The sequence below is a fragment of the Callorhinchus milii genome, unplaced genomic scaffold (genome assembly GCF_018977255.1).
Source record: "Callorhinchus milii isolate IMCB2004 unplaced genomic scaffold, IMCB_Cmil_1.0 Scaffold2, whole genome shotgun sequence".
Taxonomy (NCBI): domain Eukaryota; kingdom Metazoa; phylum Chordata; class Chondrichthyes; order Chimaeriformes; family Callorhinchidae; genus Callorhinchus; species Callorhinchus milii.
This window is the reverse complement of record NW_024704743.1, coordinates 38,834,463-38,860,472: the sequence shown is the minus strand read 5'-3', so window position 1 is coordinate 38,860,472 and position 26,010 is coordinate 38,834,463. Positions and strand designations below refer to the sequence as shown.

Genomic DNA, 26,010 nt, shown 5'->3' with positions numbered 1-26,010 from the left:
CGCAGCCCCGCCCCACACAGCCCCGCCCCTCCACTGCTCCTCCCCTCCACAGCCCCGCCCCCATAGCCCCGCCCCCTACAGCCCCGCCTCCACACGGCCCCGCCCCCATAGCCCATCCCCCACAGCCCCGTCCCACACAGCCCCGCCCCCTCCACTGCTCCTCCCCTCCACAGCCCCGCCCCCGTAGCCCCGCCCCCCTACAGCCCCGCCCCCACACGGCCCCGCCCCGCCCCCACCACTGCTCCTCCCCCACTGCTGCCCTGCATGAAGCTGATGCACAAATGCAAGTTGTTGTTGTTTGCCCCGTTTTATATTTATTTACCTGTGAAAGTAAATCGCGTGCGGCAGATTTTCCATGAAATGCATTCCGTTAACAAACAAACCATTCAGCAACAGCTTTTGTATTTCATGCAGTGGTTTGATCCTGACCGTGAGGATCAGTAAAGCTATTTCGAAGGAACATCACAAGATTGGTTCAGATGGAAAAGGTCCAATGGCTCATTTGACCTCCTCCTTCTCTAATACCCTTCCTGTCTTCTTCCCATCACAGCATCAAAACTGTATTGTTTTTTAAATGAATCGTTTGCCTAAATCCAGAATTCAACCACCCTCCCCGGCAACCTGTTCCAGTCATTAATTAACCTCTGGGTAAAAAAATATATTTTCTGCTGACTCTCCTGAAATTGTCTCTCTGTCCTCTTGTTCTGTTGTCTTGGTGAATCCTATCGTTCTGGGTTTACTTTTTCAATTCCACTTAAAATGTTATGTGCTTCTCCAAGGCCCCTCTGAGACAAGCTCCAGCTTTGCTAATCATTTTTCATCGTCGTTCCTCTAACACGAGGGATCATCTTTGTGGCTCTCCTCTCTTAAGGTGGCCAGAATAGTTTGCCATAGTCTGGGTGTGGTCTGACCTGAGCACTTCACAGCTTGAGTATGACATCTGCAGATCTGAACTGATTTGACAATATAGCTGGCAAGTGGATTCAGAATTGGTTGAAGGGAAGAAGCAGAGGGTATTTAATTAGGGGAGGTAGGTCAAAAAATGGGGAAAGATATTAAGCGGAGGGCCTCAGAAGTTTGTACTCGAATCCCTCCTTTTCCTTGTTTAAGCTCTCCAAGACACCGTCTGGCATGAAGGGCGCTATATAAATGCAAGATGTTGTTGTTATAAGTTAATGAACTGGATTCGCAGAGCCAGTGTCAGTTAGTTTAATTTGCAAATTACACCAAGTTAGAGGAATCTATGAAACTGTGAAATCAGAGGAACACACAGCGAGTTGTTCAGATCTGGAATGCACTGCCTGAAAGGGTGGTGGAAGCAGATTCGATAACAACTCTCAAGAGAGGAGTGGATAGATATTTGGGGAGGACAAATTTGCAAGACTATGGGGAGAGAGCAGGGGAGTGGGATTGATTTGGATAGGTCTTTCAAAGAGCCAGCATGGGCATGATGGGCCGAATGGCCTCCTTCTGTGCTGTATAATTCTATGATTCTAAGTACCAAAGATTTTGCAAAGAGAGCCTCAATAGGGTAACACATAGGCTGATAACTTACCAATTAAGTTTAATAGAGATAATTGAAAGGTACTACAAATGATGCAAGAATTAGAAACACAAGGATGGTATAGAACAACAACAGCAAGATTACATTTGTATGGCGTCTTTCACATCGGGAGGACTTCCCAAGGCGCTGGACAGTGTACAACATTTCAGAACTTGTCAAGGGGGGAAGCTAAAAGAAATCTTGAAGGTTAAAACAATGTGAGCCAGCAATAAAATTCTGAATCCATTCCCATGTCTTGTCCTTGATCCTCACTGACCTCATTGAAGGAATCTTTCACAGCATTGTGGTACTTTGTGGAATGTTAGATAGTTTTCTTTAAGGAAATAACATGGGATAGAGTACATAGATATTTTGGGATATATGTGCATATGACCACCAAGAAGGTGGAAGGCGAACTAGATGGACCCTGGTCTTTTTTCGTCTAGCATTTTTTATATTCTTACATTCTTATGTTCTTATGTAGGATGAACAGCTTACCCTGAGAGCCATTGCAAACCCAATAGGTTCAATGGCCTCCTTCTGCACTATAAATTTCTGATTCTCTGATTCTACATTATATAACTTCCCAGAACACAGCCTGATCTTTAACCATTCTCAGTGAGTGATTTAATATTTTTAATGAAACATTTTAATTATTCTAACTGTAACCTCAGTAAGTAAGTATTGATAATTGTCTTCTTTTGTACTGTGTGGTTTCTTTAAAATTGTACTGACAGAACTTTTTCATGTGTTTATATGCTAGTTTATGGCATTTCTTGATGGTATTACTGTTATTGAGGATTAGTGTGTTTGAAGGACAGCCAAGCTATTCTTAGAACGGCAATGAATATGAGAAATGACATTTTTCTGAGGCAAGAGATCCTATTACATATCAGTCTGAGTATTATACAGAAAATAACATTGACTGTGAGTATTTTACAAGGTTAAACACATTTAAGTTGATTCATAAATCTACATATATCTTGAGAGCTAAACATAATTTTAAAAGTCACACAAACCCATTGTGATAACTGTGAACTTATTTCCAACCATTTTTTATTTATTATAGCCACTTTTTAAAAAAATATTGGCGAATTGCTTATTGTCTTTTAGGTGTGTTATTGCCATTCCTTTATCAATTCATATTGCAGCAAGAAAAGGTTCACTTCAGATTTTACAAAGGATGCCATAAATTCATAGACCTATTCTGCTTCCCTCCACCATCTGTCAATGAGGTGCTGTGGAGTCCTATAGCTTCAGTGTTTACAGTACTCGCCTCGCAAGCAAGAGGACCTCGATTTGGCAATACATTGGGCAAGTTTCCTTTCTCCACACAAGCCTGTTTACCTAGCAGTCAGTAGGAACCCGGTTTTTAGTCGATTGGCAGATTGCTTTTCCGGGGATAATAATCCCTGAAAAAAAATTCGGTCACTCAATCCACGACTGTTTGTGGGATACTGCTGTGCACAATTGACTGCCGCGTTTCGCTGACAAATATACAGTCGATTCACTTTACGGTATACGTTGTGAAGCGCTTTGAGTCGTGGAATGCACAAGAGTGGAATATTTGGTGGGATTCATTAAAATGAATTTACATTAGCAGCAATAACATTACATACAGTATGTAATTTTAGGGTATGTTATTAACAATTTTTACATGTTTCAACATTTAAAAAATAATAATCTCAATGATATTTGATCTGCGACCTCTTGTTATGCACCATTTTATCCCTAATTACTAGATATGAATTCCTGCTAATGTGAAAATATGCCAGTCAGGCCAGGCTGATGAATTTCAACAGTTTAATAATAATAATAATAAAAATAATAATCCTTGCATTTGATATAACGCTTTTCACGTCTTCTAGACATCTCAAAGTGCTTCACAGAATAGATAGTAAAGTGAATTGATTATATATTTGTGGGTGAATTGCGGCAGCCAATTGCACAAAGCAGTGTCCCACAAACAGTCGTGGATTGAAATGACCAATTTTTTTTTTTTTTGAGGGTTTATTATCAGGCGTGTGGAGTAAGGAAACTTGCCCAAGGCTTCACCCTGCGAGGAATCAAACCCAGGTCTCTCGCTTGCAAAGCAAGTGCTCTATAGCCAATGCAATAATTCAACAGGGCTTGAAATTGAAATGTCACTAAAATACATAGTACCAGCACTAACAATAACCTCTTGTTAAAGCAACAGCTGCAAAATTCACAGCGAATGTTTCAATAGTGTAAAAATCCCACATATAGCTAATAGTAATCTGGCTATTATTTTCTTCTTGTTGGTAAATTTATTGACCCTTGATAGTAGCATGTACTTCATTTGTTGGTAAAATTGCCAGCAAGGAGATTCTCCACTGCTCAGCACTGAATATATAACATAAATAACACCATCGCTGTTATGTTGAGACATCACTGTTATATTTCTGTTTCAGTATTGATGTGTTTCATTATATTATACCCCTATATGTGGCAAATCTTTCCTGTAGTGAGGTACGATGGTGAAGCAGAATTAACATAATTAGAACATAAGAACATAAGAATTAGGAGCAGGAGTAGGACATTCGGCCCCTCGAGACTGCCTCGCCATTCGATAAGATCATGGCTGATCTTCTGACCTAACTCTAATTACCTGTCCTATCCCCATATCCCCTAATCCCTCTACTTTTTAAAAATCTATCAGTCTCAGCCTTGAAAATGTTCAAGGACTGAGCATCTACAGCCTTCTGGGGTAGTGAATTGAATTCACTACCCTCTGAGTGAAGAAATGTTTCCTGAACTCTGTTCTAAGACTGTGAGTCCTGGTTGTAGATTCTCCTACCAGGGGAAACAGTCCCTAATATAATATTGAAACAATCTGAACCTCTTCAAAAAGTGTTAACAGCAATGACTACTAAACTGCACAAAATCCTTCTTAAATGGACAATAACTTATAACTGGCAATTGGAATATGTTTTCCCACCCCATATACCCCTCATATTGTTTTATTAACTTGGAGGTTTTTAAAATGCTTATTTGAAAATCCATTTGTAAAATATTTGCATGAAACCAAATAAAGTTTTACACGATTAGCCAGGCTGCTTTGTAGATTTCACAGGATTCTGGGATCCTAAGATTGGTTTGGATGAAGAAGGGCTTCATCCATCCAGAAAACCCACCCTACTGTTGCCCTTCACAGTATCACGCTGCTATTTAAGTGAGTCCAGCGTCCTGGTCTTTACCGCCTTTCCTGGCCAGTTGTTGATTACCCTCTGCATAAAGAAAAACATCCCGGTATCTGTCCTGAAATTGCCCTTTACAGCTCTAAACATTCTGTTGTCTTGTTCTACTGTATTGTTGCATCCTAAAGTGTTGATCTGGGTTTACTTCCCTGATGAAACTTTGCTCAGGGTGTTATTTATGTTATATATTCAGTGCTGAGCAGTGGAGAATCTCCTTGCTGGCAATTTTACCAACAAATGAAGTACATGCTACTGTCAAGGGTCAATAAATTTACCAACCAGGAGAAAATAATAGCCAGATTACTATTAGCTATATGTGGGATTTTTACACTATTGAAACATTCGCTGTGAATTTTGCAGCTGTTGCTTTAACAAGAGGTTATTGTTAGTGCTGGTACTATGTATTTTAGTGACATTTCAATTTCATTTGGGCTTTTTTTAATAATAGCCATAAACTATATGGAATGAAGAAAAAGGATTACCGGTCATATGGTGTGAGGCGGTATAATGATAAACAATAAATGGACTAACAGAAAAAGCATTTTCACCCAGTGCTGGCAAACCTCACACAATAGAGCTCAGGTAGTCGGAGGTCTCCATAAAATACAACAACAACAACAAAATTACATTTATAGAGTGCCTTTCATGTCGGTAGGATGTCCCAAGGAGCTGGACAGTCAGTGGGTCAGGACCCGAGCATGAGGAAGAGGTAGTGTAGGGGTGAGGGAAGGCAGAGAGGTGGAAGGGCGACTGAAGGCACGATCAAAGAAGAGGGTCTTGAGACCGGCTTTGAAGGAGGCAAGGGAGGAAGCGAGGTGAAGGGACCGTGGGATGGAGTTCCAGAGTGTGGGGGCAGAGAGGTTGAATGCCCGGCCACTGATGGTAGGACGGGTCGGGCGGGAGACATGGAGCAGGCTGGAGCCCACTGAACGGAGCAGGTTGGTAGGGAGTCAGTAGGTCAGAGAGGTAGGGGGGGGGCAAGGCCATGGATGGCCTTGAAAGTGAGGATGAGGATTTTGAACTCGATCCTCTGAGGAATGGGGAGCCAGTGGAGTCGGGCGAGGGTGGGAGTGATGGGGTCACGGAGCCTGGTGCGTGAGAGTACATGAGCTGCAGAGTTTTGGATGATCTGCAGCTTGTGAAGGGAAGAGTTGGGAAGGCTGATGAGGAGGGAATTTCCAAAAGTGCATCACAGAATATACTGTAAAGTGAATTGACTGTATATTTTGTGCGTAAAATGATGGGTTTGTGTATGTTCATGTGTGCGTATGGGGTGGGGTGGGGGAGACTGGCTGTGTGCAGAAAGCTCCATGTGCTTAAAAAAAGCTTACATTCAGTTCATCCGTTTACTACCGATGTCACATCCTGAATATTGCAGCAGGTCCTGGCACTTCATTGACATTGATAAAGAGAGGGTAAGAAGACTGTGCCATTGAGGCCATCCCATTTTCTGCAATAGCAATCATGACTGATGCACAGCCTCAGCCTCCTTGGGCTCCCTCATCACATGCTCCTTGTTCATTAATGAAATCATTGAGTGCGGCGCCATTCCTGTTGAAATGAGCGTTATATACAGCGAGCCCATCCAACAGATCATCAGCACCTTATTGTGCTTGTTAATCAGACACCAGAAACTCAATCCAAAATGACTTCTGATATCTGGCGACCGGTTGCAGATGGGATCTTTCAGAGACTAGTACTCACAAACCACAATTTCACTGGTTTAACAATTTGGTGTTAAGAAACTTGCACTGCAACCATCCAAACATCTCTATGGCAGCTATGTTCATGTCGTGGAATTTCGACCACCTCTTTTCCTAAAACAGTGTTAAATGGAGGTAAAGATTAAAAATATTTGTTATAGGGAGTCTGAGGTTTTGAAGATGAGAACCTAAGACAAACTGAGGGACAGTGTGCATTGGCGGTGGTGGGAAATGGGTGGGGAGAGAGGTAGGGGTTATGTACACTGGATATATTAGTGTTTTCTCATTAATAATAATAATAATAATAATAATAATCCTTGCATTTGATATAGCGCTTTTCACGTCAGGAGGACGTCCCAAAGCGCTTCACAGAACACACTGTAAAGTGAATTGACTGTATATTTGTGGGCGAACGCGGCAGCCAATTGCGCACAGCAATGTCCCACAAACAGTCGTAGATTGAAAATGACCAATTTAATTATTGTTTTTGGTCATATTATTGTCATTAGTCATATGTCAGAGAGGTATCACTTTTGCACCAGTAATTTTGACTCCAAAAATAACATTCACATTTTGACATTGTGGCAGAAACAGCAACAAACCTGATATTCCAGGTTTCATTCTCCTGAGAACTGCAGTCACATACCAGTCTGAGTGATGTGCTCCTGTAACTAAGTAATACAGCAAATGCTACTTGTCAAGGTCAATTATCAACTAAGTCTGTTGAAAAGTGAACCATTAGATAAGTACTGTGTCACCCACTCCTTAAAGCTTCACACACAGAAATTGTAAGTTTTCGGATAAAATGGACAGACAGTAGTAATTCAATCTTTGTTATGAACCGGGTATATTCTACAGGAAGGAATATACATACTGTATATCAATTCCTTTTCCAGTTGATTTGAGCGATGTCCAAATTCTGTACGTTTCGGTATTTAAATTGCAGCATTCACCTATCGGGGGTCAATCGTTCAAAGTTATTCGGAGCAGTCAGTATGATAAGTTTGAGGAGTACTGTAATAGAATTCTGGTATTGAAGTTAGTAAATAAGTCAGTCTAAGACTTTTCGTTTTTGGTCAGCCAGGTGTCTGACACATATGGAAATCCATCAACAACAACAACAACAAGATTCCATTTATAGAGCGCCTTTCACGTCGGGAGGACGTCCCAAGGCGCTTAAGCATCACCATGCTTAAGAGTATCCAAACCAAGCTGAGATTTCCATCCATCCCACCTACACATGGAAATCCCAGAAATAGATTGATGAACACTGAATTGCTAAGAATATGTAAGGTAATGTCAGATACCCTAAAGAAAAAGACTGGAGAGATGACATGACCAGAAGTGGCCAGAGACTTGACGTAACACCTGTACCACCCTGCTTAAACACACCAGTTCATCAGGTATCTATCATCTTGATCAGGGAGGTCCTATATTTGTAACTAAGTATAGCATCATAATCTAATATTTCAATGGTTAACATTAATAACCAGGTTTTATCATACCGTCGCATAAGATGATCCATTGAGATGTTGAGACCTTAACTATGTGTAGCTGTAAATAACCCACATTCCAGTGAGATATTGATTTGCTTTTGTCTCGTCCTCAAAACTTGTGTAAAATGTGAGATTAGAGTTTAAGAGTTAAAATGATATATTCTCTGCACATTTTCAATTAACTGTACCTGGGACTCATTTTTTAAAACCTCTTTATATAATTGATCTAGGAGCACATCATTTTATTCACAGCTAGATTAGATGGATCATTCCTATAACATGTAGAGATATTGTAGGTACGTCTGTCAGCCTGTGGCTCAGTGGTCGCATTCTCAACTCTGAGTCAGATGGTTGTGAGTTCAAGCCTCACATTGGAACTCCACAGCTGTTTGTGGGACATTGCTATGCGCAAACCTGCCGTTACGTTTTTCCACAAAATACACAGTCAATCCACTTTACAGTATATCCTACGAAGAGCTTTGAGGCATCTCAACGATGTGGTAAGGTGCCATATCAAATGCAAGGATTATCATTAAGTCGTTATTATTATCTCAAGCGCCCTGGGATGTTACCCTGCGTGAGGGGCGCTATATAAATGCAAGTTGTTTTTGTTATTATTATTAAGGATTCTTTAATCACTAATTCCTTCTAACTATTGGTATTGTATCAGTCGTTTCTCCTTATAGTGTTTGTAATTCCTATCTGAGATGTTCGCATTACATGAAATGTACTATTTGAGTGCAGTTGTTTTTGTTCCTCCGGCTCCGGTCTGCTCCACGTCCCCCGCCCCAATCGCCCTACCATCGGTGGTCGGGCCTTCAGCCTCTCAGCCCCGAGGCTCTGGAACTCTATCCCCCAGTGCCTTCGCCGCTTCCTCCCTCTCCTCCTTCAAGGCCGGTCTCAAAACCTTTCTCTTTGACCGTGCCTTCAGCTCCCCTCTCGACTCTCTACCCCCTCCTCGCTCCCTCCCTCCCTCCCCTCACCCTGACCATTTCCCCCCTCCTCGCTCCCTCCCTTCCCTCCCCTCACCCTGACCATTTCCCCCCTCCTCGCTCCCTCCCTTCCCTCCCCTCACCCTGACCATTTCCCCCTCCTCGCTCCCTCCCTTCCCTCCCCTCACCCTGACCATTTCCCCCCCTCCTCCCTCCCTCCCCCCTCACCCTGACCATTTCCCCCTCCTCGCTCCCCCTTCCCTCCCCTCACCCTGACCATTTCCCCCTCCTCGCTCCCTCCCCCCCCTCACCCTGACCATTCCCCCCTCCTCCTCCCTTCCCTTCCCTCACCCTGACCATTTCCCCCCTCCTCGCTCCCTCCCTTCCCTCCCCTCCCCTCACCCTGACCATTTCCCCCTCCTTGCTCCCTCCCATCCCTCCCCTCACCCTGACCATTTCCCCCCTCCTCGCTCCCTCCCTTCCCTTCCCTCACCCTGACCATTTCCCCCCTGCTCGGGTCATGACCCAACTGTGCAGCGCTTTGGGACGTCCTCCTGACGTGAAAGGCGCTTTATAAATGGAATCTTGTTGTTGTTGTTGTTTGTTGCTGGAACTTGCAGTGTTGTAAATTCTCAGAAGTTCCACAGAAAGTGATATCCTTTCCCCATTCTTTAGGCTGATTTTGTTAAAGAAAGTTCCAGAACATGTGAAAAAAAAGACTCGTAAGTTTGCCATATGTTGCAAATTAAAGAAATAAAAGATGTCAGCATCTGTACAGCATCCAGCTTCCATTTTTATTTATAGCCTGCTAAAAATATTACATTATAATGTACACAAGTGAGTAAATGACCCGGTATCCCACTGTATAAATTAAATTTACCTTTCTACCAGTCACATGATCAATATCATGCATTTGCTTATGTTATGATGGCTTGCACTATCAGATGTCATTCCATGGGGTGTGAGGCAGTTCTGAATACCAGTAAGGCACCCAGGTTTACAATGTTCACAAACACAAATACTTTGTTTATACAGAACATGCTTTTTAATGGGCACTCTTTGCTAAAGGGAATGTGTATTAGAAGAGAAGATTTGTTCAGGCACCAGATTCACACCTCACAGTTCTACAAAGGTTCCTTAATTTGGTTCAAAGGAAGATTTTGCTGATCAATTTAGAAAATAATTATATTTACATATCAGAAACATTTCAGAGAAAGTTGCAGCCTGTAGCTCAAATCTCTGAGTTCAGATTTCCTCTATAAACTTCTACATTTGAGGTACTCAATGACACAGTGGCTCAGCACACTGCCTTTTCATCCTTTGTGCCTTGCTTTGAATTTAGTGTAGGCTGAAGGGATAAAAAGCTTCTCATTTTTATGGTTTTGAGTTCCAAATGAAATTAGTTTGGATTTAACCAGCTCCCGGTGAGCTCAAACCTATAGCACAAGACTGCCCTTGTTTGGCACGAATTCCATGAAATTGGCAATTACACTCTGAGAAGACACAAAAGTAGGAAATGGAATTGTTAGGTTGGTGCAGAAGGAGGTGTTCATCTGAGTTTGGGGTTAAGGCACATTATTGTTGAAACAGTATAGTGGGACCTTTACCCTGCATCTAACTCATGCTGTATCTGACTTGAGAACAGGAATGTTTGAGGCTGACTTTGGATGTACCTTAGTACCATATGACACAATAGGAGGCCAATTGGCCAACTATTTCACGTTGGTGTTTGGTCCTCCAAGAAGCCATCCATCCTGATTCCAATTACCAAATTAATAAATGCTAATTCTATCCTAATCCCCAATCTTAAATTCATCAAATTAAGTAAAACATAGATAAATAGATAAACCACTTAAGAGTCACTCTTGCAGATTATAAGCATAAATCTTAACATAAAAGAATGTCTTGCAACTGCCTCTGAATTATATGTATAATATGCAGATACAATTTTTATATGAGAATGGGAATGTTTTAAGAGTGTTTTCTTTGGGCTTTGGAAGATTTGCCGAAAACAATGTAATTTTTAAATAAGGTTTGTTGGTGGTGTTTTGTTTTCTTCTAAAAAATATTAACTGCAGTAAAAGTATGCCATAGAAAAAACACTGCCTCTTTAAATCATGTGCATAAAATATTAAACTATAAACAACTATCAAATAAAATGTTTTAATGTCTTAAAAATATATATATTACAGTAGCAATCAAATGAGCACAATATCAAAAGTGCATGCATTTTATAAAAGTACTTTTTTAAATATATTACATTTATTTATCCTTGTATACTTGCTTGGTCTTACAGCAGCACACATGTAGGAGTAAACTGAAATGTAATTCATTGGCTGTTTATTAGATTGTGAGGAATGTATTTTCATACTGAAGTCACCCTCATTACGACTTCAGCAGAACTGTTGTCCTCATACTCCTCATCGTGTGGTCTGAAGCGAGTGAATAAATGCAATAAAGTATAGCTGCAGTGAAATCCTTCAGATATTAACCGAGGAGAAGTAACTGTGTTTCTTGTTCTGAATCGGTTCAGAGATGCCCAAAAGGTCTGATTGGCTGAGGTTTCTGCATTGCTGCTGTGCCCTTCCACATCTTTCGCTTTGTCATAATTCAGCACCATCCAGTGCAGATTAACAGCCCTCCAGCGCTTAAACACTCGATAGATTGCTGCTCCTTCATGAACAATTAGGCCTGTTGAAAAGCATAACATTAAAAACGAATTCAATTAATGTACACTTATATCTTCATTATATCCAGTAAAGCAATTCTCTCTTAACAAATATTCACCAAGAACAACAAATGGGATTTTTCTTGATGATTGGGGATGTCTAATTGATGTTTCATTTACACAAGTGTTCATTATATCCTATTAAAATACCTATCAAATACCCCTATTGCAATTATACAACCTTAGTCACTCTGAGCTCATTTTCAAACTACAGTATTTGTGATCACGTAAATGCAGTTGAAAGCACATTGACACTACATACAAGATGTAGCAAATTTGCACTGATGATTTTCAGTAGTAATTATACCATTTATGTTTGAGAACCACCAAAGCATTTTCAAACTCATTGTTTGTTTGTTTTGGATGGGCGTTTGGGGGGGGGCGAGGTTGGGAGTTAAGAGCATGCTCTCCCAGTATCCCCATACCCTCCCCCTATATATCTTGGCCCTACATCCCTATGTCATATTTGTTGACTGTTGGGAGCGGTACCTTTATGACCTGATGGCAACAGGCTATATGATTTTCCTCTGCACAGGGATACATTTATGATACCCAAAGCTGTTTCCTTGCTTCATGTGATTGAATCAAGAATAAGGGAAGCGAAGGGCTGAATCTGCTTCCTCCTCTGTGGCACAAACTATTTGTGTACATCAGCACACCTCTCATCTGCCTAATGTTTCCAAAGTATGATTCTAACTGATGCAAATAAATATTTGTCATATATCTCAGCAACTATAGTCACAACTTAATCAATATATTCTAAGTAGTTTTTCAGCCTAATCATTCATAGATCTTGCCAATATGATTATATAATGATTATATAATTTGAGACATTTCATATTGTTAATATCCATATAGTTGGTGACTTTCCAAATGGCCACGTCGACTTGAGCAAATGAAGCTCAAGGTGGAATCATAATCAATCTTGAAAACAATATTGCTTGGTAAAATAATTAATCTCTAGAAAATAATAGGCACATAATGGAGTATGGAATTGCAATACCTTGCCTCTATCAATAGAATATTGAATAGAATTAGGGGAAAAAATCATTTTAATTGTAATAGAATTAGGGGAAAAAAATTAAGCCTCATTTTGTTGAAAAAAATACTGAATTCTGTAGATCTTTTGTTTGACATAAAACAGCATCATGTTACTGACATCTTTTATTTTGGTCAGCCGGGTGTCTGTCACATGCGGAAACCCATCACCACACTTAAGCGTATCCAAACCAGACTGAGAGTTCCACCTACGTAAGTCACTCTCACATGGAAATTTCTCTATGTCTGGAATGGAATGTGCACTCTTCTCCAGGAAGGACGCAACCTGCTTACCTAATTCCGGAGAATATTAGGTACAGGTTAGCAAGAGCCAAGGCTTGGGGACCACAGAGTGTGCATTGGAGTACTCCTGCTATTTAACCAGTTACAAGTACGTAGCTTGCCATTGAAAGCACTGTCTGGCAAGCTTGCCCAGTCAGAACCACCATACCAACTAGAGCTTTGCTTGCAGAGTTAGAGTTTCTGAGTCAAACAATCCCCAGTCCCAGAGACTGGTCTGCCCCTCCAAGTCCTGCTGATGAGCAAGTCTGGCCGGTCTGTGGAGTCTGGAGTATTGCAGACCCACCTAGCTCCTGAACCAGCTGATGAGACTGTAACAGAGGGTTGACTCGATTCTGATACACTGTTGCCAAGCATGTCACCTCAGAGCCAACTCAGCTCCAATGGGGCCACACTCACTCTCCACCTCCCCCCCACTGGAGGATAATGATTTTTCATCCAACAAGCTCCAGTTTAAGCCCTCACTATGTGGATGACAGGTGACAGGGAATCCCTGCGAGGTTCCTGGTGATCAGCACAGCTCAGCGTGAAATATGTGAGAACATTACTATCGACTTCCTGCCCACAGCTCAAACACACATCCCTTCCCACTGAGAATTGGTTCTACCAATTGGAGGTGGAGAGCTTGAGCAGCAACTACATACTTCTCTGCATACTTCTCATACTTCTTTACATTGTCGTGTACCAAGACAGCTTGTGACATGGTAGCCACCTTTATGTTCTCGATGTCCAAGTCCAATGCCGTGTACTAGGTTCGCTCAGCACTAGCTGCTTATTGTAGGTCCTTGTGTGAAGGCCTTTGGCACATTGACATGCCCATCATGAAGTTAACTCTATCTCCATGGAGCTCAGCAACAAATGAGTGTAGGTCAGAGTCATCCCTCCCTGCAGCTGTTTACCACAAATCCACCTCACTGTTTGATCCTGAACTTCGCAAATTGGTCAAAAGAAACCCCTCGCTGCATCCCCATGAGCTTGGAACCACAAAGAAGAACTGTTTGGACACAGATCTTGTACCCCACAAGCTTAACATGCATTGGTACCTTGCTGTCCTTGAAGAAAAACGAGAATGACTAAAGTGCCTTTTGCCACTTCTCAGTGTGGTTCCGCAGGACAGCGGCCAAACAAGTTGGTGTTTGCCACAACCCCCAGGCACAAATAACAATCAACAATTGGCACTGATGCTTCTTGTATTTTCCAACAGAAACTTTCAATACCATCAGTGTGCTATGTATGTGGTATGTTTCCTCTTCATAGATCCCCACCATGCATTTATTCATGGTTGTAGTTACGTTTTCTGACTATTTACAGGTGTATCTTATATGGAAGGTTCAGTGAAGAGCTTCACAATATTATGTAGCTGTGCTACAGGGACATGAGAAGATTGACCGGGAGCAGGACCCCAGCCCCACATGTGTCCACGATGTCCTTGTCGGATTGGCATAGTATCTCTGGGCATGTCTTGTGCTGATGTTGTGGCACTTTCCTCAGGAGGTGCCAAAGCTACTTGGTAGCAGTTGTGGGACAATTTTCCAAATCCTCTAGTTCCTGGGGTGCTGGAGACCCATCATGTCCCTCAGCTAGTTAGCAGAAGCAGTAGGTGTTCAATCATTCCAGTGGGCCACAGAATACTGTCCTCACCCTTTGGTTGCATGAATCACTCTCCTGTTCCTACTCAACCTACCTTATATCAGCTGCTCAAGATGAGGTGAATTTTAGCAATGATGAATTCTTGTCCTGAATGCCCTGGTAATTTTACAACATCCCAGCCACATCTGTACTGTCAAGCTAGTGGGCGGCCAGCCCTTTTTCCACAGTGCTATATAAAGGCATTGCTAAAGAGTGACCGCAGTCTGACAGCTTTGACAAGGTCTTCATCGGACATTTGTAGACACTGGCCACCTCTCAAGCCCTGTCTTTGGACATCTCCATCATGGTTGTTGGTCAAATGTGTCTCCAACTCTTTCAATGGCTCTAGATGGTGCACTTTCCAAACAGGTACTGGACTTCTCTAATGTTGTGGTCAGACGGTGTGTACTTTGGGTGTTTTCCCTTAAATCATCCCTCAGCTCCTGCAAGAAGCCCAACAACTGCCAATCCTATGAGTGAAAGTCTTCAGCATTTTTTCACTCCTCGCTTGGTACAACCCATTCACGGTGTCTGAGCACTGTAAGGCCTGTCTATGTTCTTTTTATGGACCTGCACTTCCTCCTAGCTGCATGACTCACCTCTGAAGTGCTGTGTGAACCATCATGTCAGTCCCCTCGACTACCTTGCTAGTGCCTTTCTCTGAGTGCTTTTCTGTGTTGTGTAGGACTTGATGGTGGAGTGATCTTCATCTGTGGTCCTAGGTTGGAAAGGCTTGAGGGAGGAGGTAACAAGAGAGCTTAGAAATGCTTGTTTTAATCAAATTCTTCCTGAGCCAAATTCTATCTGGTTTGAATCAGCTGAATGTGAGACCCTCCCTCTGCCGGCATCTCTTGTGCCATGTTGTGACGCATGGGCAGAGGATGGGTCTCCCTAGTGGTGCTGGGCTCCATTTCTTCTTCCTTGCCTTCCTTCTCCCTTCCACTTCTGCACCTGCTGTTGTGGCTTATATCTGGCCAGGTGCTGGTGGTAGGTGAGATGAAGGAGCTGCAAGTGAACAAAAATGAATTCAGTATCATTCGTGATACGGATAACAGTGGTAATGGCCACCGTAACCATTGAGGGACAAAATCTTTATGCTGCTTTTGATGTTTCTGCTTTTGAACAAAACATTGTCACCTGAGAAACTGAGAATTATCCACTGTAGTATCCTCTTCCAGGACGACCAGTAGCTCCTTATAGATCCGAGGAAGAAGAAACTCTTCAGCCCTGGTGAGCTGCCTCGCCTCGAAGATTCCACCATCAGGTCATCTTTCTCTGCTTCTGATTGTCTGTCATTTTCCCCTGAAAGGGTAAGGAACAGTGCAAACCCTCAACTTGTTTCTGCAAGTCATGAGCCAAAACTCCACTCTTTATCTGTGGGCTGTGTGCCAGCTACATGAAGAATGTCTCTGGTCATCATGTGGTTAAATCATGTTGAAACTCACTGCAAGATGGTACATGCCCCATATTAGCAAAATAATAAATGGTAATACATCAAATAAAAAGACTACTGTACCTTAGCACTCCTTTTAAGATAGCTTTACTTCTTTGGTACCTCTTCTTTGGTGTCCTTTTTGGTGGGGCTGACCGCAATCACCCCTCTGGTTATTTCCTTCCAGGCTTATTGTTGAACATCCCTTTTAACAATACCGCCAGTCACACCAAAATAACGTGGCTCAAGTCCCATAACTCTCTCCGCAAGATCATTTGGGCCTGCTCCATGAAGCAACTCTTTCGGTTCGCAGGCTCTTCTGCAGCTCCTGAGGTTAGCGCCATGGTTTTCCTTTGAAATCAGTGTTAAATATACCCCAGATATGTTCCTGAGCCCCATAATCACCTTGTTGCACTCGCTGGCGGTAATGATGTAGGCAGTTCAGGTACTTCTTTCTGTTTGCCTCCTCTTTTGTCGAACCTTCCAGAGACTATTATTCCCATAGAGGAATGTGGCTGAATTAACATTTCCATGTTTAAAAAAATCACTCTTTCAAATTAAAAACCTTTTAACTCTTCTGTGGTAAATCAACCAGAATTTAGACCCCCAGTGGAAATTAAATACAACATTCTCGAGTTAAAATTAGGTGAAAATGTAGTAAAAGAAAACTTTGCATAAAATTCTAATGAATATATATATACATACATACTATACACGTTAAAACATCCTCATATACTGAATTAATAACTTCCTCAAATATTAACTTTTTGGAAATATTTCTCCATTTGTCAGTAACACCCCCACCCCACGATTTTAACCTGTGCTGATGTAACAATTTGTAACAGTAATTTTTTCCCCACAATAACTTGAAGCTAGCTGAAACATGTACACTGCTGCAAAGGTGGTGTAATAGATGAAGCTACTGGAACCATCTTTCCTAAAATAACTTGCAGAAAAACAAATTGAGACTGCATTTAAGAAGCTGCCAAATGCTGTAAGCTCTGAAATTCTAAGTAAAGTATACATAGGAGTAGTGACTATTTCTTTATATCTTTAGAGATGTGAAATGTTTATTTGGCTCTTATGACACATGGGACCTACCTATACACACAAGATCCATAAAACCATACATTCCATAGCAGATCTGGAATAAGATATCTCTTCTCTGCCACATTGCAGCAGGACTGAAGGCTGACCAGAAAAGCCACGTCACACTCGCTATCAGAAAGAGGCAACCAAGGATCACAGCGATTATTTGTACCTTCTCAACCAATGTCACTGTGATAGGTTCCCACTGAGGAGAAAACAAAAATAAGCACAGACATTTATTAAGGCAGTAATTAGAAGCTTACATCTTTACTTCATACAGAAAGGCTTTCTTCCTCAAAAATTAAGATATATCTTTACGATTGCTGTGACATGTGTATGTACATTACATAGTTCCATGGTATGGCAAGCTGTTTCCATCCCTTACAAGTATCGAAGGGTTATGGCCATGGAAAATAATTTGAAAGAGGAAACAATTCTATTTCTTAATTATTGAAATACTGAATCAAGTATAATGTACACATTGAGGGCCATTCTCTTCCCATTCTGTCAATGGGAGAAGCGGAGTGGAGAAAATACCCAAATTGATATTGTGTTAACTTTATAGATTGCATCTCATGTGTAGCATGAAAGCCAATATGAATTACATTGATTCACAAGGCTCCACAATTTAGGATTACTGGCCCTAACATGCTTCCATATTGTAAGTAACTAATGTGACTATTTGGTTTCCCCATGAATCACACCAGTAAAGGAAATTAAATTACAGAAACTCACAATGAAATCCCTATTCCACAAAATGCTTTAAATCCTGTTTTTGGAGACTTATTGCTTATGTAGCTATCAAATTACTGTGTAACCTTCTAAGGTTTAATAGTAGCATCACCAATAAAGTGTGATGGGATGAACAGAACAAATCCACTCAGTCATGATGGGAATCATATAACTGCTTAATAGTCACACACTGGATTAGTTTGCATGTCCCACTACTCTCGAGTTGGCTCTTTCATTCATAATGCACATTCATTCTAAGGTAGAACGTCTCTGTGGCAAAGACCAAAACTAGAATAAGAATCCCTTAACAATAAAAGATCACAGTGAAGGAGCAAAAACAATAAGCCATTAATGAACAGAGTAATGCCTCTAAACATCAATCAGGAGTTTGTTTCACATCTGATAGTTTCAAACATAATTATAATAATCCTTGCATTTGATATAGCGGCTTATCTTTGAAATGTCTCAAAGTGCTTGACAGAATATACTGTAAAGTGAATTGACTGTATATTTTGTGGGTGAAATGTAGCAGCCAATTGCACACAGCAGTGTCCCACAAAGAGTCATAGATTGAGTGACCAATGTATTATTTTTTTTTGAGGAATTTTTTTAATGGTGCAATTGGAAGCACGAAGTCTGTTGTATTAATATGTATAGGGATCTGCAAATGTGTGGTAACAGACACAACCAGGATCATTGCAGTGGTTGGAAATCGGAGCCAAAAAATGTTAGAGCCTCAGAATAATTTTAGTGCTTTTCACAATGTTTGTTGCACAATCAAACCTGGCTCTCTGCTCTTGGGTCATCACTTTTTCCTTAAACACAAAACGGTTTGCCAGATTATCTTTTCAATGAGATCAGCAAATTGCTGACACTATTTTGGCAGAACCTCTTTACAGACATTTTTGTATTTGATTCATAGTTCACCCAAAAAAATACACACAGCCGCAACACTCTGCAGCACATCCTGTGAAGTGCTTTGAGACATGATATGAAGCTATATCAAAATCAAGGATTATTGTTATTATTAGTAAATCTTCAAAGTTTGCGCATATTTGTTCTCCTTCAGAAGATCAAGAAATATACACAGAATACTATGTGTGAAAACATACTTCTGGTCTATGAATGATATTTCACAGCAATGGATGTCATAAAGTTCTGGGTTCCATGTCCACCATCTCAAAAATATTGTGTGGCTTATGGCATAAGTTTTCTAGTTCTCTTCACCATACATATGAGCTGGATCCACTGGTTTGCATACGTACAACTTTCGGAAGAATGCATTTCCCTTAACAACAACAACGGCAACAACAACTTGGATTTATATAGCCGGATGGTATCTCAGAGCGCTTCACAGTAACGGATCCCGGGGTCAAGCCAGGGGGAGGGGGAGGAACGTGACCAAAGGCCGGACGAAAAGAAAGGTCTTCAGTAGAGACCTGAAAATAGGAAGGGGGCGAGGCCACCCAGCATTCAGAAAGAACCTATCTATTTGGGGATCCAACAAAGCAATTATGCCATGTTTGGTGTCATGGACATAGTGACCTTTCCTATCCAGAGTAGGTCCTGGTGCTTGTTCAACCTCCTCATTTTCCATCTCTGAAATGTCACTCGTACATAGGCCAAAGTGGAGAAGCAAATCCAGGATTGTTCCCTACCCACCAGGTGAGAAATTGTAAACTGAGGAATAAGTTGCTGTACCACTACAATGTTGCTACACATTACAGAGGCTTTGCAATGACCAATCTAATCTCTCTGGGACTGAGGTTATCTATAAAGGCTTCTGAGAGTTGCTGACCATATTAGGAAAAGGACAGCAACATCAATGGCACTCTGTGTGACTTTCTTCCTTAATTGACAAGAGTGAAAAATAATCTGAGGAAAGTATGGTGTGTGACTAAGTCACTAATTCCATTGCTGATGAAGACTGAGGTGCTGCTGATAGTGTTTGCACTTGGTTTACTAGGATTAGTGCTGAAAGTGCAGTTATAAAGTGTTCAGCAATGATGAAATAGAAGCAACTACAATCCCAGTAAGCAGGCTTAGACTCCTGTGACTTCAATTTCTTGAAACTGATTTTCAGTACCACTGAACTGCTTCTCCGAATAAAACCCCCTCTCATTCCCTATGGGGTTGATAGATACTTAAAACATTGCATGAAATTCAGCTACTGCAAGCTGTCTTTTTTATGTATTTGAGGACTCTTCCCTCATTAGCTTGCAACTGACACATTCAGCACCATAAACAAACAGCTGACTTGATGTGTCTGTCTGGAATATGTAGGCCAAAATCAACCACTTGTTAGTTGAGGATTGGGCAGAAATGTCACTTTGATTTAACTTTTGCCAGTTATATTATCTATCTCACGTTAAAGTGGGTGAAAGCAGTATTGTGCTCTGTCTTCAAGTCAACTGTATTAAGGGGTAGGTCCATTCTAATTGAGACTGAACCCGGCTGTTCAGTTAACTTCAGTCATTTCAATTTAGTTTAAAAATTGTTGCTCAAGCTCACAAGCTCCACACTTCCAACTGGTGAAACCATCATTCAATAGAAGGGATGTTTATCTGAGCTGTAGGTAGTAAGATGGTGGCAATGCTCTCCTGCTCTCATTTCACGTTGAGATGTTTTGCCCAACAGGAAGCTTGCAGGGAGTGAGGGCTTAAACCCTGGTGTGGAGGATGTCAAATGACCAACTAGTGGCTATTATCCTGGTGTGTGTGGTGGGAGCGGGGAGATAAGATGAACAGGCTCCAAGGTGACATGCTTGGCTACGGAATATCAGAACTGTAGGGAGTTCCAGAGGTTAGGGTATAGTGACTGAATGCACTGAAGGCATTGATACCTATAGTAGCACAGAGGTTTTTTAGGATGCACAGCAAACCTGTGTTCACTGAGCAAATATTATGAGGGAACAGTCCTCAAATACATGATAACCAAGACATAGCTGAATTTCAAGCCCCTGTTTCAAGCATCTTTTAATACCATAGGGAAGGGGGCTTTGGAGAAGCAATTCAATGGTTCTAAAGATCAGTTCCAAGAAATTGAAGCCGCAGGAGCCTAAGCTTACACACTTGTAGTTGCCTTTATTTCATCAGTGCTGGTAATCCTGACCTACTTTATAACTGCACTTTCAGCACTGACACTGGCAAACCAAGTGCAAGCATTACCAGCAACATCTCAGTATTCATCAGTGGAGTGGCATACAAGCAGGTCAGAGAGGGAGGGAGGTGCTGCGGCATGAAGGGAAATGTAAGTGTGGGTAAGGATCTTGAAATTGATCCTTTCGGAGATGGGGAGCAGGTAAAGCCTGGGGAAGATTGTGCTGATTGGAGTGCGGATCTTGGTATGGGTGAGAATGTGAACTGGGGTATTATATGAGTTGGACCTTGTGGATGGTGGAACTAGGGAGACCTGTGAGGAATGCTTTGTATCGGTGAGCAATTTATAGTATCAATGCCAGAAAGCATTTGTGACAAGGAAAAGTTAAATTAAGTCAGGGCAAAAACAATACATGAATTTTGTTTTTCAAAATATATGTGAATAAAATCCAATACAAATGTATATTAAGAGATCACCTTTCATGTCAGGAGGACATCCCAATGCGCGTATGGTGCATAATAAAAAAAAAGCTTGGATCGGGTTTTATTCACAAGCTCTAACATTTAACAGAAACAAAAATACCAATATAAACAAACACAGAGCTTGTGTGAACCAAAATATACCAAGTGTTAAAGTAAAGCAATCCAGGATAATTTAAATAATTTTAGAAGGTTCACCGTTAATAGAAATGTAAAGCAGCACATGTCTGAGGTGCATAAGATGTCAGAATCTACAATTCTGTGAAATGTTACACATTTTGTGGCAGTAGTTACTTATCGGTGTGTTAAGATCTTTGTGATGAGTGCTTAATAGAGCTATAATCTGTAGGATTATTCTCTATGGAGTTGTTTTCAGGAATAGAGTTCCAAATCAATCAAAGCTCCTTGATGCACTTCTTGTAGATTTCCGGCATCTAATAAATTTATATTCAGCACTTTAAATTTCTTTACAATAATATGCCAACACCTTAAATGGGTTTCAGTTGGTGTTGGAATATTTTATTCAGAAATAACCTTGGGATTGTTTCATGAGTATTTTAAACAGACTTGGAAAACTTTTGTTCCTGTTTATACTCAATGCTATTTTCCTATTTCATTTTTACAATGACTGCAAATAAGTTCCTGAGAATTTTGCGTTGATTTGTTTATTGATAAGCAGAGTTAATGTATATTATGCCTCAAAGTGTTTGAGGTTTGCTTTCAAGATCAATCACTTGCGGTTCTGGGATATCTCCCTGTTGAATACCGGTAATATAGGATGTATTGTGAGAAAACCAAAACAAGGAGAGCAGGAAAATAAACCAACATGTAAAACAAATCACACTCAGGAAATAAATACTTAATAAAAAGATCAACAAATACTGTACTTAATAGAGGACTAAATTCCAACAACAACAACTTGTATTTATACAGCACTCTTCACGTGGGTAGCGTCTCAGAGCATGTCTAAGGGGAGGTGGCTGAAGGTACAGTCAAAAAGAAAACCCTTCAGGTGTAATTTTAAGATGGGCAAAGAGGGGGCAAGACTGAGGGGATTGAGGCAGGGAGTTCCAGAGATTCGGGACATAATGGCTGGAATTCCAATTAAATGTGAATTTCACATAACTGTATGAAACAAAAAACATTCATGTTGAGATTAGCTTCCAACCGTGTTGTCAACATGGTCAATTAAGTGGATGGTTTATTCGATGCTGATGAATTGAATACCATGTCATGGGGTTTGCAACAGTGGCTGGCACAGGAGTTACCCTGATGGATCAAATGGTCTTCTCATGTTTCATGCCTTCTTATGTTTTTATGTTATAAACCATAAGGATATAAAATGCAGAATTCCTTAATAAAAACTCCCATTAGAAAATATCCCCAATTCATAATAATAACACTCCAGAAATAATGCCGTTTGGTGTGAAGTTCTCATGGGTGAACGTGATGTACTTTGAATTACCGGAAGGATTTTATAATTACTTAAGGCCCTAAATAATAGCCCAAAACAGCCTGATTTGCAGAACAAGAAAATATTGGATAAATGTAATGGAGAATATTCAGTGGATAGACATTACTTCTTGCCACATGCACTCTTCACTGTGTATATATTCCAGATTTATTATACCCTTGGATTGAAACTCGAGATATTTTTATTCATTGAGCCATGACTTGTGAGAAGGATACATTTCATTGTCATTGGACAACAAGTGTCAGTTAATGAAACGAGCGAACAACACAGCAGCAGGAAGAAGATTGTTCAGCCGTGGATCAGAAAGTTTTGCTGTTTTGCACGATAAATGCAAGTTGAAGGGTATAATAAAACAAATGTTCCTTGCAGCCTTTTGCTGCAATCACCAATAAGTTAAGTAACAGAAGATAAAATATTATCACAAACAGATCATTTTCACTCATGTTATGCTTCCCAAATGATTCATCTTCTAACTTCTTCCACTATATAATTGTAATGATATCCTCGATCAGTCAGGACACATGGTTATTGGCAAAAAGATCTGTCAATCCTAACTCATTGGCTTATGTCTGAATCTACTCAATATAAAAGGAGCTCAGCCTCAAAATTATTTGCATTATGCTACTAATTACCCACCGACACCACCTTAGTGATAAGAAATTCAGGCTGCTTCCTTTCTATTTTAACCTGGACAAGAATGGGAAAAACCTGCAAATACTTTGATTGCTGGGACGTTGAATGATTCTATATTTTGAGACTTGAATGGGCACTAGTAATATACCCACTGGTGAACTCATTTACTGGGCTATGGAGTAGCATCTCACAGCTTTAAAACTGATAAATCTCTAATCCCCCCCAATTGCTAAATTGCCGACCGCAGTCCAATGTAGGTGAAGTCAAGGAAAGGACTTGAAGAGTGTGAGGTGGATATAGGGAGAAATAACAAGAGGGGCCAAAGGAAGAGGGGAAGAGGGTGGTCAGGAATAATGACTGAGGGAAGAAAGCAGCATTGGCTAAACATAGCAGAGAATTAATAATAATAATAATCCTTGCATTTGATATGATGCTTTTCACGTTCTCTAGACATTTCAAAGCGCTTCACAGAATAGACTGTAAAGTAAAATTGTCTGTATATTTGTGGGCGAAATTCAGCAGCCAATTGCGCACAGCAGTGTCCCACAAACAGTCGTGGATTGAAATGACCAGTTTATTATTGTTTTTTTGAGAGATTATTATCATGCGTGTGAAGTAACGAAACGTGCCCAAGGTTTCACTTGGGTAATTGGTGTGAAGATTAAGTTCAAGAGAGCAAAAGAAGGGGTAGGGGGCAGCACTGTGGCTAATCAATACAGTTCTGAAACAAATGAGATGATGAATAGTTTGTGGAAAGGAGAAAAATGTATCTATGTTACTCTGTTTATAGACTGCATCAGGGGGTCTGAAATGGAAACACTTTGGAAGGCTTTGTGGATCTATGGGCAAATATTTACTGTTCATTGAAGAAACTTTAAAACAGCTTATCAATAACAGCTAATCAATATAAACTCTTGTCTAATATTGGGAGTTACTATACTTTTGCATAAAAGCCTTGCTTTATTCAATACCTCAGCCTATATTGTATTCATTATTCTAAAATTTACCAGGTACCTGACATGGTCTTTTCATTCTTATTGCGACTACGTGGTATCTGTAACAGCAAATCTCACAGCTCCATGACCCTCTTTCGCTAATCCACTTCAAAAGGCATGGTTGATGGGAGTAACGCACAGAGCCATCACAGCGACAAGGACTCAACAATTCACCCTTAAGGAAGCACAGAGAGAGAACAAACATATTTAGGATTCAGCAAGCTGTAATACAGTTCCTGACAATTAATGCAAATTATCATGGAGTTGGTTTACTTCTATAAGATTGATGTCCCTTACTAACACTAACAGATCAAATCTGATCTACACAGTGGTTTTACTCTCAGGCGTGAAATGCACTCAACAGGCTTCAAAGTATATTTTCTTATTACATGCAAAAAAATATAGCAATAGTTTCAGGCAGGAGCAACTTTAACCCACCCATCCAACTCCCAAAGGTTCTTTCAACACAGTTATTACATAAACAAATAACACTGATTCCTTTTAATTTCCAAGAACCTGTTTAGTTCCTTGCTTCACCTTGTCCACAGTCATAATGGTTATTATCTCCTCTCATCTGAGCTGCTCAAGGGATAAAAAATGACCATTAACTTCTTATTGGCTTGACAAATTCAAACTCCCAACTGAGGATTCAATGGATGCAGAGTATGGGGAGAGGGGAAGGAAACTAAATTATGAAAGACAAATGTATAATAATAATCTTTGCATTTGATACAGCACCTTATCCCATCGTTGAGATGTCTCAAAGCGCTTCAAAGGATATACTGTGAAGTATAATAAACTGTGTATTTTGTGGGTGATGTACTGTACACATTAAATTCTACTATCACGGGTTGCTACTCTTTTATTCCACAAACCCAGACATCCAGATGTTCTATCAATCTGGTGAAGATATTTGAAAGAACATTTGCACAATTGCAAAAACCACTTCACCTTCTTTTTTTAAAAAAAATCATGATTTAAATAACTTTGCTGGGGTTTAATGAAATGAAAGTGAACACTACAAATTCTTCAGAATTGTTCCCATGCTCATTTCATGCCTGGGATTTCCATTCCGTTGCCTCAATTAGCTGCGTAGCACTATCATCCTGAGGGCAATTAATTTGATGACATTCTTGTGGCTACTAATAAAAATCGCTATGTGCTTTGTTTGTTTATCTGGTACAGAATTCTGTGAGCTTCACAGCCTTCATTTCTCTCACTTGGGATTAGTCATTTTAGAAATTTGATAGGTTTTAAGCACTGGATATTTGAGAATATTTCTCCAAGATTTGTTCTGCAAGCTTGCTTTTTTTTAAAATCGGGTGCATTTAATTGAACTTTTTATTTTCCTAAGAAAGTAGTACTCGTGAGGGCCCTACATATTTGGTAGCTGTGGGAAATACTTTGTTTTATGTTAGAATCGTGAAACATTTACAACACAGGAGCCAATTTGACTGGCCCACACATCTGTATTGGTGGACTCACCTCTA

The 26,010-nt window shown here is 40.6% G+C and overlaps 1 protein-coding gene across 1 annotated transcript; it reads right to left on the bottom strand.

Moving 5' to 3' along the window:
- Positions 1-11,232: 11,232 nt before the first annotated feature.
- Positions 11,233-25,072, bottom strand: marchf11 (E3 ubiquitin-protein ligase MARCHF11). Its single transcript, XM_007901732.2, has 4 exons — positions 25,058-25,072; positions 24,540-24,695; positions 17,121-17,313; positions 11,233-11,583 (listed from the first exon to the last, which is right to left on the bottom strand). Exons 1-4 carry the CDS (start codon positions 25,070-25,072, stop codon positions 11,258-11,260), a joined length of 690 nt encoding a protein of 229 aa, XP_007899923.1. The 3' UTR covers positions 11,233-11,257.
- Between the last annotated feature and the right edge of the window lie 938 nt (positions 25,073-26,010).